A 14,680-nucleotide genomic window follows, 5' to 3' on the forward strand; every position below is an offset into this window, starting at 1 on the left:
GGAAGAGCATTGTCATTGCATTAGACAAAGAAGGATTGTTGTCACGTTCCATAGTAAAAAGAATAAACTGTTCGCAATTGAATGTTGCTCAACTACTGAATAAGCTAAAGAGCATGGAAGCACATTAAGAAAGAGTGGCAGTTGTCGTCCAAGAATATCCAATGCAGCGCAGGACAGGTATTTGATACGACTCAGCCTTCAGAACAGAAAATCTTCTTCCACAGACCTTAGAACAGCGTGGGAAAATAAATCGGGTGTTCACGCATCACGTCTACTGTACAAAAACGACTGTGCGGCGCAGGTTTGCTGGCACGTCGACCACAAAAGAAGCCATTGTTGACCAAAAAAATGAGGAAACAGCTCACCAAGGGTGGACTGTCGATCAATGGAAATCGGTTGTGTTTTCGGACAAGTCCAAATTCAATCTGCATGGGTCCAACGGGCAGCACACAGATGCCACAAAGGAGAGTCAAGCATCCCGTATCCCAGATGATTTGGGGATGTATTTCTTATCAAGGAGTTGGTGGGTTTCACTTTGTGCAAGGAACAGTAAATGCTCAGGTGTATATTGGCATTTTGGAGGAGAAATTGCTTCCTACTATCCGGGATCACTTTACTTCAGTTCCAAATGTCATTTTCCAGGATGATTCTGCTCCGTGCCATAGGACAAAACTGGTAAGTAACAATTTAAAAACCTTTATCCTGCCATTAGACTTAAATTGATATGGGGTTAAGTATTTTTTTTTTTTTTCTAAACTCACATGCAGGTTCAGAAATGGAATAATGAGCATGGGGTCAGCAGTTTGCCTTGGCCCGGAAACAGCCCCAATCTAAATCTGATCAAAAATTGTTGGAATAGAATGGGTGCAGAAATGATGAAACATAAGCCAACATCACTTGCAAAAAAGTTTTGCAGAATTTCACATACATTCATTGTTAATCGGTTGACCAAAACTTCTCACAAATCCCATTGTTGTGAAAATGTGAGATGATGCAAATTTTTTTTTACCACCACTGTATTATAAACAAAATAAAGCAAAGCTGTGATTCCTCAAATATGAACATTTAACAGTAAAATATGAAAAATGTCATACAAAATGGCCATCCATCATGCTTGACTGGCTAGTGATTTTACCTAATCCTTTCCTGAATTCCATAACATCTCTAACATTTCCTGAATTCTTAAAAATCTCTGAAAATTTTCCAGTGTTTCTAGTTTGTGGCCACCCTGTTTATAGTAAATATATAAGAAAGTTTAAAACATGCCATCATGTATACCAATGGGAACAAGCATCAAGAAGAAAACAGTAACATTGCGGATGAGATACTTCCAATCTGTAGGTATAGCATATTTAACAAGAATGTCTGTTAAACAATGAATTTCATGAGCAACACAAACAAAAATGAAAGATGTTACTAAAGCATTCAAAACTGGGTATCCCGGAACTAGGACCAAGACTCCATGTGTATCCGCAGAAAGCCAGATATGGTACTGAGCAATAAAAAGCTGTTGAAGATAATCAAAATGGGTCATTTTCAGAAATGATCCTTGCAAAACATGTTAAATCATTTTTAAATGCAGCAAATTTACAATATCAAAATTTTAGTTAACAGTAATTCTGTCAATTATTCAAGTTAATACTATAGTCAACTCTGGATAACTCAAAGAGACTGGCTAAAACTTTTGAGTTATTGGTAGTTCAAGTTATGGGAAGTTCCCACACTGGGAAACCTGATGGACCCCCAAAATTTTTTTATTCAGCAAATTTTTTCTGATGATTTGGTAAATTTGGAAACAGCATCGCAAAATTACAAATTTTTTATACTGATGTTTTATGTTCAGCGAAATTCAAAGTTTCATTTGGCACATTGAAAAGTTCTCCTCTCCCAAAAATTTAAGCCTGGAGTGCCCTGTTTCACTACTTTCTCAAGAGTTTAAGATCCAATGGAAACTTCTAGATTAAGCAGCGCCCAATCTAGGGGGAGCAAGCGGGTTCCCTCATCCCAGAGGGCAACTTCTGTGGGATGGTAAATTCACCTTATTTCTTTCTTTTTCTCTTTTTTTTGCATTAAAACTTGATTTAAAAACTTGAAAGTAAATGGGTAAGAGTTAATAGGTAAGTTTTAAGATTCGCTCAGAAAAATTGTACGGTCTACTATCGGCACTGAGATAAAGGAGTCTTGAGGTATTGCGAGTTGACTGAAGTAAGTACTTATTTACAAGAATAAAATGACTGCACAATTATTTCAAAGAGAGATATATTATTTAGAAGTAAAAGTAAATATATAACTGCAATATCTTCAAATCTCAATCCATAACAAAAAAGGAAAATGCTTATATAGAATACCAGTTACAACAAGTAGATGAATAAAGAGTTCAAAAGTATAAATGCTGCGTAATGTACTTTAATTTCAAAAAATGGCAGTTTGGGCTCCAGACTAGACTCCTTTCTTGAACAAGAACTAATTGTTCAAGAAAGGAGTTTCCATCATATCATGAAATGCTCCAATAGAAATAGCCCAATGCTCCTATGTGAATTCAACTTCAACCACGAACAACATCTCAAAACTTAAGAATTAGTAAGCTCTGCATAATTTAAATAACCCAAATAATTTTGAAATCTAAGTGTTTCAATTTTATTTACGAGTTACTTGAAATCAACACTTTAACATACCGTTGGGTCACATGGGCAGTAATAGAGAATGTTAGTAACTAGGTGAATATTAGTAAATAGGGGGTCTGTGGCAGCGTTGAAACACTGATTCGGGTCAGATAGGAGTTGACAACAAAGGTGGTCAAACAAGAATTTTGGTACAAGTTTCACGAAAATCTCACGCATGGTCAAGTCTTCCCTAACAATTCAATGAACATCTATTTTCGCCAAATTTAATTGTTCTGACATCAAACGAACACTAATTTGGCGATCTTTGTTCAGCAAAGCTCGCATACGAGGGACATTAAGGAGCCTCATCCTCCCGGTCGTCTTTGAACGACTCGTGCCACTTTTTGACCTGCTTGTACAAAAAGCAATCATTTTTGAAGGCCTGAGTGAAATAATCAAACGTTTTCATTGCCTTCTTTTGGAGTTTGATACAAAATTTTAATCCCATAGCATTGCTCCAAAGTTCTCTCCATGACGAGGCTCTGCACCGAGGTTCATTAAAATCGTCCTCCACCGCTGCGAGAGCTCCTAGACAACTGAACCTGTTGTCTCAAGAAAGCTTAGAGTCTCCCCCCCCTACCACTTCCAACCGGTCGCGCAGGCGTGGCCAATATAGTTTCGTGGCAAAAAAAAATCAGTCATCACTTTTGGGACAAACCGTATATATATATATATATACATATATACATACATATATATATATATATATATATATATATATATATATATATATATATATATATATATATATATAATATATATATATATATATATATATATATATGCAATCTGTAAGCAAATGAAAAACTTTTTTATTTAATAGATCTTACCTCAAGAGAAATATTCCCAAACCATGAAAAAAACATGCTGTATTTTGTTCTTAAATATCCACTGATATTTCTAAGGATGAGGTATGATAATATCTGAAAATTAAAAATAAATAAGTAGAGTAACTTCAAAAGATTTCATTTCTTATTTATTATATAAACTGGGGTGGTCCAAAATGATACGAAGAGAATAAAAGTACAGTGATGCACCATTTATAAGTTTTTGAAGGGGCTGTGTAAAAAAAGCGCATAAATGCAAAAACATAAAATAGGTAAAGTTAATATGTATTAGACCCTGCTGGGATAAATTTTAAAAACCTTAATTGATAAAATAAAAAAAAAAGAGAAACATATAAATAGTGCTTTACTGTAGTTTGAAATATTTATCTCCATATTGCTGCACTTTTTCTACCAAGCAAAGTAAATTACCAAACCAAAATGGATAAATTGGAGAATATTTATGGGAAGCGATGATTTGAAATCAGTAAACTTTTTTTTTTTGTTTGCAAAAGTCACCATTTGCTGGATATTTTCAAACAAATCAGTTAACAGTGTTTTCGGACTGTAAAGGCATGTTTCCCATCACTTCAGTTCCTAAGGCCTGTGGTTTGACTTTGGATAAGCTTTCAGCATCTTAAGAACAATCAAATACCATCATAAAAAACTATGGGAAACTTAAATAAACCATACAGAATAATGGTAAGCTTGTGGAAAATACAATTTTTAAAATTTTAGGACAACCCTAATGTACTCATAAACATAGAGGGAATACAAAAATAGAGGATTAAATAATTGAGTCTTTAGTAAAAACTATTAAATATTTGTTTTAGATTAAAGAGGGTGTTTAAACATACAAATTTAAAAAGTCATGTTTTCAGACTAAAATATGTCTTTTTTTTTTTTTTTTTTTTCAGTAAGCTGAAAATGAAACCTGTTCAAAACATCACAACAGAAAAATGTAAAAGAAATGTTACATCTATCTCTAGTCAATTATAAAAAGAACCCAAGATAATGCATAACTTGAAGGAAGAAAGGGACATTAGTTGAAACATTAAACAAATGTGCAAGTGTTCCCCCCCCCCCCCCACCCTAAGGCAAGCAGATTAACTTGGAAGCAGAAAAACCTTTCTGAATAATGCTACACAAACTTGATTCAACTGAATTTTTTTAAATTGAAATAATTAGACAATCATTTAAAGGATTTTAATCTTAAGTCTGCTAACCTTTCACAAAAGGTCTTTCGTTGAGAATAAAGATTTAACTACTCCCGCTTCCTCTGAAAATTGCTGCTTGCATTTGTGATTTTTTGTAGCACAGCAAACTTGGGTGCCTAGAATCGGTTTTTATAGTTCATTAGAAAACATGACATTTAACCAAACATACCTCACCTGAATTTGGGCAAGGAATACAATATGGCTTTAGTGATTTCAAGTTGATTCTGATCTAATTAAAAATTACCAAGAAAAATTTCCATAAGCAACAACTAAATATACATCATACAGTTGGCTCTCTGTTTAACGACTTTCTCTATGTAAAGGCAGCTTTTCACGGTCTCAGATGGTGCATTTTAGTATTAAAAGTATTCTATTTAAGGACGCTATCTAATTAAGGACGATTTTTTGTGGTCCCTTGAAAGTTGTTAACCAGAGAGCCAATTGTATTTACAACATGTTCACCCTTTACAAATGTTTCAGCAGATCTGTATCTGTTCAGCACCTATAAGGTGGGACAGTAAGTAGGCGGTGGGTGCCATAGGGCTAGATATCTAAAACCATGAAGCCTAGGGCCCTAAGAACGGAAAGTTTCAGAAGGACAAGAGGGTCCCTTGCTTAACGGTCAGTCCCTGAGAAACCTGAACAGGGTAGTGAAGGGCAGGGTTTCTCATTGCTTATCATATTTGCAACATGTCAAGAAAACTAAACTTAAATTCAAATTTAATTTTAATTTATGTATAAATTATTACACTAAATTAACGCCATGGGAAATACAGCGAAGACCATTGCAACACAAAATGAGTTTTTATTAAATAAATGTTTTGCCTTTAATCAATCCATAAAACGTTTATTTTCAGAGATCACTTAAGTTGTAAAGCAATTCATTTTTGAGCATCACATTAAGTAAATTATAAATGTATCTACTTACAGGAACAAATGATACATAAGGATGAACTTCATTACATTCTCTTTTGTTACGGCACAAGAATGCAAACATTGCATAACCCTGAAACAAGAAAAAAAATAAGTATGCTAATTACCAGCACCAATCATTTTGAAATCAAATAGGAAATCAAACGCATTTTGTTCTTGTAGTGGAACATAGAAATTTATTTACTGGGCATAGAAATCATGCTACTGCCATTATTTGACTAGGGATTGATGTCTTTTCATATCCATAAGCTCACTTCTTTTGGATTAAAGAAGGAGTTTCTTGTAACTCCGAAACACGAGTATATAGTTATCTACAATTTTGTGAAATGAAACATTGTTATTTCTTTTTCAACATTAGGGATTGCATTTCTTTAAAAAAGCAAAACTAGCAATGTCTACTTGAAATCTTAAGATATATGCTCTCGACTAATATTTTCATTTGTGGTTATTTCTTAATTATTTACTTTCCTACACAAAGGAATACTTTTAAAATAAGCTTTTGCTTAAGAATGCACAAAGAAGTAAATTTTTTGCAATAACAACTTATGATTATTTTTAATGAACTATGTGCCCAACTGCTCATGAGTTACAAAAACACTGTTAGGTCTTACAAATATAATAAAATATCAGTTGCTTTTAAAATGTAGTAAAACCTCTTTACGTCTCTCATCAGTCTTTAATTTAACGCCGAGTATTTAACTTTAACAGAAGGCTTAACTTCTTGATGACTTAAAACAGAGTTACAACTTAAGTGGAGATGGAAATTTTGAAACTGCTTCCCACTCCAAAATAAACCTACTGAAATACTTTCAACCTACCACTGCGGGTGCCATAATCTTTAACTTTTAACTCCTCAGCTATTTCTTTGGCTTTTTCTTTGAGTATCACAACAGAAATTGGCATGTTTTGCAATCTGGCATCTTCCAGTTATTGATTTAAATGTCCTCGATCTCATCAAACTTCAATTACCTCATTCTCTTTCTTTTGTTTTGGACATCAGCTTCTTCAACCACTTGTTTCAATGAAATAATAGTTTAATGTAATCCTGGAAATATGGTGATGTTTGGCAAAAGTTGTTTTTAAATCCTCAGATTTCCTAAATGTACAATTAAGTCTTTCTTTATCCTTTAAAGGATACCAGTTCAACTAAGATAATGGCCAATAAGAGGGAATAAATTTTTCATTCTCTGGCATGTTAAAAACATAATTGAACCACAAAATTATAAGAGAAAAATCGGCCCACATAGCAGGGCTTACTCATTAGAAAATGATGTCATGCTCAGAAGCAATTAAAACATCTATGCTTGACAGAGCCATAGCAAGAAGTATGCTTCAGACAGGTCTGCCAACCATTACACATTTGGCATAGAAACTGCATTTATCTAGCTTACTATGAACTATGTATCTAGAAGCAAAGATACCAAATTAATGCACTTACTCCAAGTCCAAGTAGTGATAAAAAAGCTGCTGTTAATGATATTCCTCTTGAAAATAAATTTCCACGATTTTTGTCATCTAAAATGTGATATTGTTTTAGAAGATGGAGACCAAATGCAAAGAGCATCCCATAGGTTACACTCTGAAAACAAAATAAAAAAATACACATTTACCTTTGCAATAGATAAAGATTTATTAAAATAATATTGTACTTCAAAGAAGATTGCCAGGTATTTTCTTTCCCATTACACAGACGACAAACTATAAATATTATAAGTGATTTTAATAAGCATCCATTAAGCAATTTCAAGAAAATTCATGTTAATGTTTCACTGAGCATGAATTAAAAATTTTTATTCAACACGATATACTGATAGATAAAACAGGGGTGCCTATCCTCCCAAGGGTGATGATGCACTCTCTCCAGCAAATGCTACAGAGCAACCCTGCAAGAACAAGATCTCCCCGAAATGAGATCAAAAACTCTGCAAAACTACCCTACTGTTCTAATAATTTGAGTCACACAGTATGCACAATGATGCTCCCTCCCTCCTCGTGGGCACCTCTGGATAAGACAAAGCAATTTTATACGTAACATAAAAGAATGAAAATAATATTTAGACATTATGGTTAGAGAAAGTTTCAGAGTTTGTATCTTTGAAACAAACTTATTGAAAAAGCAGACACCTTCAGTTGTATGTTAACTACAAAGGTTCCATATCAGCATTCACATCCACTCTTCTCTCAAGTTTTGAATAGGATGCTTACATTTTTAGTAAATAAAAGACTTTCATACTACAGTTGTGCCAGTTTTTAGCGAAGCTCTATATAGCGAATTTATGGCTATAACATAATAGCTTCAATTCACCTTCATGTTTTACAGTGCATTATTTCACTTTTTATAACAAAATTAAGGCTATTGGGAAATTTTTATTTGTTCCTTTTGTTTTTGCTATAAATGAGTACAGCTGTTTTGAATTCTTTCTTTCTTTTCTTTCTTTCTTTCTTTTTTTTTTTTTTTTTTTGTTGACTAACTACCAAAAGGGCCAATAAGAGTAAATGTACTTCAGATTTTTTAAAAAAATCAAAGAGAAAAGTGGTTGTTTATGCCATAAGTGCAGACACTAGAAATCAATTCAAGGCTGGTTGGTAGGCAACAAAAAATTTAAACAAATGAAGACACTTACATAACGATCAATTTTCCATCTAAACCACCATTCTTTGATAGAATCATCAGTAGTCACAAATAAAGCTTTCCATGGTCTTGTGACAAATATTTTTTCAAAAAAAACCTATAAACATAAAAAATAATGTTATTGGCAGAATTCTTTTATATGTAAGTTTCTTAAAAATGATTGAAATAGCTTTAGATAAAATAAAGTAAACTTAAAGAATTTAAAAAATAGATAAATACCTTTGGGCTGAAAAGTTTAAATGATTAACAGCTATGTCAAGAAAGCACAAAACTATGAAAAGAATTACATATTGGGTAGGGTGGTCTAGTGGCATAACCAGAAATTCATTTTGGAGGGAGATAAGTTTAGTTTTAGACCTTTACTGGGATCAAAAATATAAAGTTCTGTTGGAGCAGAAAATATTCCCCCAGGATGGGTGACAAAGTCACAAAGGACATAGGAATTTCAAAAATCTTTTAAAGACAATTTCATCATTACAGAAAGTGGTTTCTCATAAATAAGTACATCTACACTCACTTTTATAAAAGTTTTTATTTCCTGTTTTGTGGGTTTAAATTAAATAACAGAGGTTAGCTCCAATTCTTTTCTAAAATTTAACACTGAGGCCCTTAGTTTTGATCAAGTATGTTGCATTTTTTAACATAGAATAAAATTTAGCCATTTTGACGCTAGGGCCACAATGAGCCATCATTATAGCTCTAAGTAAAGAAACCAGATTGCAGAATTTAATTCTACAATATTCTTAGGCAACTTGTAAAGATTAATAATTAGTAGATATATGTTACACAGTACAAAATTCTTTATCAAAAAGAAAAAAAATTATAAATATCATTGCTTACTATACGTATTTTTGGCATAAGTAGAGAATAGAATAGCAACAAATTAATTTAAATAAATAAAAATGGTAGTTATGTAGAAAAAGTAATGTTTTAATAGATATAGAAAACATGTTTAGTTAAACAATTATTACAGGGTGACAAGAAATGACTTGGACACTCAAGATATATTCTATCTCAGTGCTTCTCAACTAGTGTGCCGCGACAAGGGCCTTAGTGTGCCACAGTATTTTCGGAGTTGTAGAATAAGGGAGAACACCTATTTTACCTTCGCAAAAAATCACATATAATGTTACTAGTTTCATCAATTGTTGCTAGTTTCATTAAATTAATAATAACGGTGAGAACATTTATTTTACCAACATGTAAAGGAATAACGAACGACAAAGGGAACGATAGGTTCTAATGCAATGAATAAAGTGGTCAAAATGCCAATTCCAGACGATGTCATCTGACGACTAATTAATGACATGACGGGGGACATTGAAAACAATGGTCGATAAACTACAAGTAGCTGATTTTTTTTGATGTTTTATTTCAAGTTGATGAATTAAGAGATATAAAAGGTGCACTATTCTTGTTGATGAAGACGGCATTAAAAATCACTTTATTTTCTGCAAAGAACAAAAAGCATCATGCAACGGGTGATGAATATTCTGCATTACAGCTAAATTAATAAAAAGCAATGGGATCCAGTGTTACAATTGCACATGCGCTTGCTGTGATGGAGCAGTTGCAAAGATGGGAAGTATTGAAAGGTTCATGCTGAAAGCAAAAAATAAAAATCCAGGTGTTCAAATCGGTTTCGTCCATCGTGAAACTCTCCTGACAAACAATATGACTTATGAGCTGAAGTTAGCCATGGTTGAGGCTGCAAAAACTGTCAACTTCATACAAGTAATACCACTTATGTCTCATATTTTAATTGTACTTTTGGAAGACGTGGGGGCAGATCATCACTCCCTGCTTCTTCACATGGTGGTTCGCTGTTTTTTGAAAAGCAAGATCCAGCCAAGAATTTTTGAGTTGAGAGACAAGGCACAAATTTCTGCTGTTTCACGAACATCCAGAAAACGAAACATACCAGTTTACTACAAGGTAAATATTTTCTGGGAAAACAAGCATACTTGGCTGATATTTTTTAGAGTCTTAACGAATTGAATCAAAGAATTCATGAACACACTCGGTATCGTGATCATATGCATGCACAGTTAAATGGATTCAAACCAAAAATTTTGCAGTGGGGAGAAGAGTTCGATCGTGGCCCGCTGCACATGTTGAAACAGACCAACTATAGTTGGGGAAAACTTAGCCTTGCAGTATTATGAAAGCTATGCAGATTCAAATTACAGCGTTACGATGCTGCCAGGTTAGATTTGCCTCAACTATATATGCACCTAGAAAGAAAAGCTTAAAATGGTGGTAGATAATTTAGCCATGATTCAGAACAATGTTTAAGCACTATTTAAAGTTAACTGGCATAGAACAATATGACTGGGTTTGGGATCTGCAAGGAACTATCTTCATAAGAAAAATTTATTGATCTCAGGAGCGACCACTCCTTTAAACTGGGGGTTAGTGCCTTTGGATATATATTCAGCTGTTAGTAAAAAGATTATACTAAAATTTTTTGATCACATTATTCACGAGCTGTTACTGTTACTACTATTCTTAGCATTGACACTATTCAAGAATAACAAAATATTATGGCTGGATCCTTGATTTAAAAACTTCCTGCAGCTTTTCTATCATAGAGCCAAATAAAAAGCGTCACTTTTCCTTAAGACAGGTATAACTTTCTCAGTGATGTTCAGTGAAAGTTTGGGACTGGTTCGTCATAATAATCACTAAAATTCATGATGAATAATTAAATTTCCAAAGAAATTGAAATATTTGAAAGATTAAATGTTAAATCCATATGGAAACGCTGTTTTTTTTCCCTTCCTTGCTTCAATTAGTAAATGATGAAAGCATTTTTTATGTTAACGCACGAAACTTGGTTCAGTGTGAAACAAGAATAAAGCCAACCATCAAGTGTGGGCTGTAAAGTAAAAAAGGCTGAGAAGCACTGTTCTATCTAATATTAATGCTAATGAAAATACTATGATCCAACTATAAAATACAGTAATGGAAAAAATTATAGGGACAAGCAAAAAGTTGCAAATTCTAGGCGCTGCTTGGTTGGAAAAATATGCAAATATTTTTATGATAAAAAACATGAAACAAAACATTTTCAAACAAACTTTGTTTAAAAAATTTTGAAAATTATAAAAATGCCTAAATTTTAAGGTTTTACCAGTTTGCCACTTAGAAAAAATTATAAGGACACATTTATTTTGAGACCAAGAAGAAAAATTTGCATATTTAGTCGTATCATATGATTATTTACAATAACTCAAAACTATTACGCAGTAAAATTGTTCACTTTATCTCATTCTTCATCAGATCGAACAGCACACAACTCTCTAAATGGGAAAAGTGACAAATTGTTGCTTTCAAAAAATATAGAATGAGGGGATGTAAAATTGCAAGGAAGGAAAACAGATCTAAAACAGAATTTAAAATTTTTTGAAGAATTCAAAAAAGTATGGCAAGAAAAAGGGTACAGGCAAGCTTCCCACTCTATCTAAGCGCCAGAAACGAGCAATTGTTCATGGAGCTTGCTTAAAAAAACAAGAGTTCTATTCAAATTAAAAGATAAATGAATGTACCTTGCACAAGTCGAACGTTGCGTAAAGTTTTGCAAAAGAATTTCAATGCTACATGAGCTAAACTACGGTCACATTCAATTTACAAAGCTTCAAAAGAAGCTTTAAATTAGAATTTTTTTAGAAACATGCTTGTTTTGGGTGTCAAAGAAAATATGTCATATTTTCTGATGAAAAAAACTTTTAATTCGACGGACTAGATGATTTTCAATTACTGGCATGATTTGCAAAACGAAACCTTTTTTCCCCCCCAAATTATGATTTGGAAGCAGTTTTGTGATGGGTGTGGGCAGCTAAAGGAGCAACACCAATTGTATCCATTTGAGATCTCTTGAATTCAGAATCATATGTTGATTTACTAGTTGAAAATTTAATTACCTGAAGAAACCCCTTATCACAGGTGGTGATTTTTGTGTCAACTGGACAATACAAGCTGCCATGTGTCCAGTGGATCACATTCATGGTTTGAGGCCAATTCAGTTAAAATTCTGCACTGGCCCACAAGAAGTCTTTATTTAAAACCCTTAGAGAATCTGTAGGGCATTTTAACTAAAAAAAATGTCTAAGAATGGAACACCATATACAAATAAAGACATATGGGTGTCACCCATTGAATTGGCATTCAAAAACATTTCTAAATAAACTTTAACTTAATTTTCTGAGTCAACGACTGGACGATTGATGAGAGTAATTGAAAAAAAAAGTGATGTTGTAGAATATTAATTTTTTCGGGGGGGGGGGGATATATTTGCTAATGTTCTTGAATTTTTTCTAAGTTTCACCTATTACATTTGTGGTAGTTTGTGATTTAACAATTATATTGTAATTTAATTTTATACTAACAGGTTTCTAATGTTCCCTATTTATTAGTTAATTATGTTTGATTTTGTTTGCAGTTGATGATTACTTTCATTAAGAACACTCATTTTTTAACGTGTCCTTATAATTTTTCCCATAGCTGCATATATGAATACATTATATTGTCAAATATATTTACAAATTTTCAAAGTGGCTATGTTCAGCCTTAACACAGAGCTTTAAACGTGTCACAAAAGTTTTGGCTATGGACCGCAACTCACTTGTTATTTTATCACATTCCTTGCATAAGGATTTTTTCAGGGATGCGAATGTTTTATGAGAATTAGCACACACCCTTGTTTCCAAGATAGACTAAACATAATAATCCATTAAGTTCAAATCTGGAGAATACTGTGTCCATTCTTGAGCTCCAATGATGTCCGGAAAATGTGCCTTGCACCAATCTTGAGTGTCTTTAGCTCTGCGCGCAGGTGCAAAATCCTGTTGGAAGTTTTATCTTTTGTTTCCAAAGAACTTTTGGGACCAAGGTAAGACAACATCTTCCATAATGAGTTTGCAATATGTTTCTAGATTAATTGGTATCCCTTAATCAACAAACACAAGTGGCATATTCCCACTAGAACATATCCTACCCTAATTCATTACAGATTTAGGTTGCTGACACCCTTCAACAATGCAAGAAGTTCTTGGAAACAAGGGTGCCTGCTAAGCCTCATAAAACTTTGGCATTCCTAAAGAAATCCTTATGCTAATAATGAGATAACATATCAGAAAGTGAGTTTTGGCCCATAATCGAAAATGTTGTGAGACGTTTAAAGCTCTGTATTAAGACTAAAGGTAGCCACTTTGAAAATTTGTAAATATATTAGACGAAATAATGCATTCATATTTATTTTGAAGTTTGGTCGTAATATTTTCATCAGCATTAAAATTATAATGCATCATGTATATTCAAGTTATTTCTTGTCACACTGTATATACTAGTCACAAGAGACGAGATGTGCAGTTTGTTTTTTAGGTCATTCACTTTTTTATGCCAAGATTACCGACTTGGGGATTGCTTGAATAAATTTGGCGGCTGTATTTATCAATCAATATCTATCTATATGAATATTAATTTGAATGAAATATCTCCTAGATCTATCTTTTTCAGTACCTATCCATGTACGTACATCTATTTCTACGATCTATGCATATCGATCTATGCTATATGTATCTTATTTTAACAAAACCTACAATCCTATCCCATAACAAAAAAGTTTGAACAATGCAAAAAAATAAATAAATAAATAAATAAAAAGAAGGACATACCGTGCTTCTTATTTCTTTAATCAAAATAACGTTTAAAAGACTGCTGTTTCTGTGTTTCCTTTAGTATGTAACAAAATAGCATTTGCAGAAAAAGGGAAAAAAACTGATTTTACTGAATTAAACGACACAAAAAAACCTGAATAAAATAAATATAGCAAAATGTCCGAAATAAAAAGAGAGTTTGAGAAAAGGAAGAAATGGAATCCCTTTGTGTTAAAAAAAAGTAAAAATATCATTAAAAAAAAAAGAAAGAAAGAAAGAAATATAGAAAAAACAGATATAAATTTTCTACATTTAAAATGATCAAAAAGCAGAAACAGAAATCAATAAATATTAGTACCAGTTTGGACACTCAACCCTAAAAAACCTCAATAATTTAAATCTTAATATAACAGATACAGTAAGCGTTAAAACTACAAGAAATTAATCTAGAATTTTTACAACGTTAGTATAGAAGAACAATTACAACCTAGGTATTACAACATTGATTTTCTAACCACAGACCAACCACTCCCTAGCTTGTCTCAGGCTTGAGGTTTTACCCAAATACAGTAAAGTCCCTATTATCTGCTGTCTCTTTCCCTTTTCTTCTTCTTCTTCTTCTTTTTTTTTTTTTTTTTTGTAGCAATGATTTGCCGAATACTAAAACCTAATGCAAAATTTACTTTTAGACATTCCTATTTTATTCTTTCCCCTCCCTTTTAATGAAATGACATAAAACCTACCTAAGTCCTTG

General features: G+C 32.8%; 1 protein-coding gene across 1 annotated transcript in view; it reads right to left on the bottom strand.

Moving 5' to 3' along the window:
- Positions 1-1,255: 1,255 nt before the first annotated feature.
- Positions 1,256-14,680, bottom strand: part of LOC129231197 (N-acetylneuraminate 9-O-acetyltransferase-like) — a 68,755-nt gene continuing 55,330 nt past the window's right edge. The window contains exons 14-18 of the mRNA XM_054865445.1: positions 8,262-8,366; positions 7,076-7,216; positions 5,633-5,710; positions 3,494-3,586; positions 1,256-1,507 (exon numbers count right to left, since the gene is read on the bottom strand). Coding sequence (XP_054721420.1) covers positions 1,256-1,507; positions 3,494-3,586; positions 5,633-5,710; positions 7,076-7,216; positions 8,262-8,366 — 669 coding nt within the window. The remainder of the gene's footprint in view (positions 1,508-3,493; positions 3,587-5,632; positions 5,711-7,075; positions 7,217-8,261; positions 8,367-14,680) is intronic.

Source organism: Uloborus diversus, chromosome 10 (assembly GCF_026930045.1).
Source record: "Uloborus diversus isolate 005 chromosome 10, Udiv.v.3.1, whole genome shotgun sequence".
NCBI lineage: Eukaryota > Metazoa > Arthropoda > Arachnida > Araneae > Uloboridae > Uloborus > Uloborus diversus.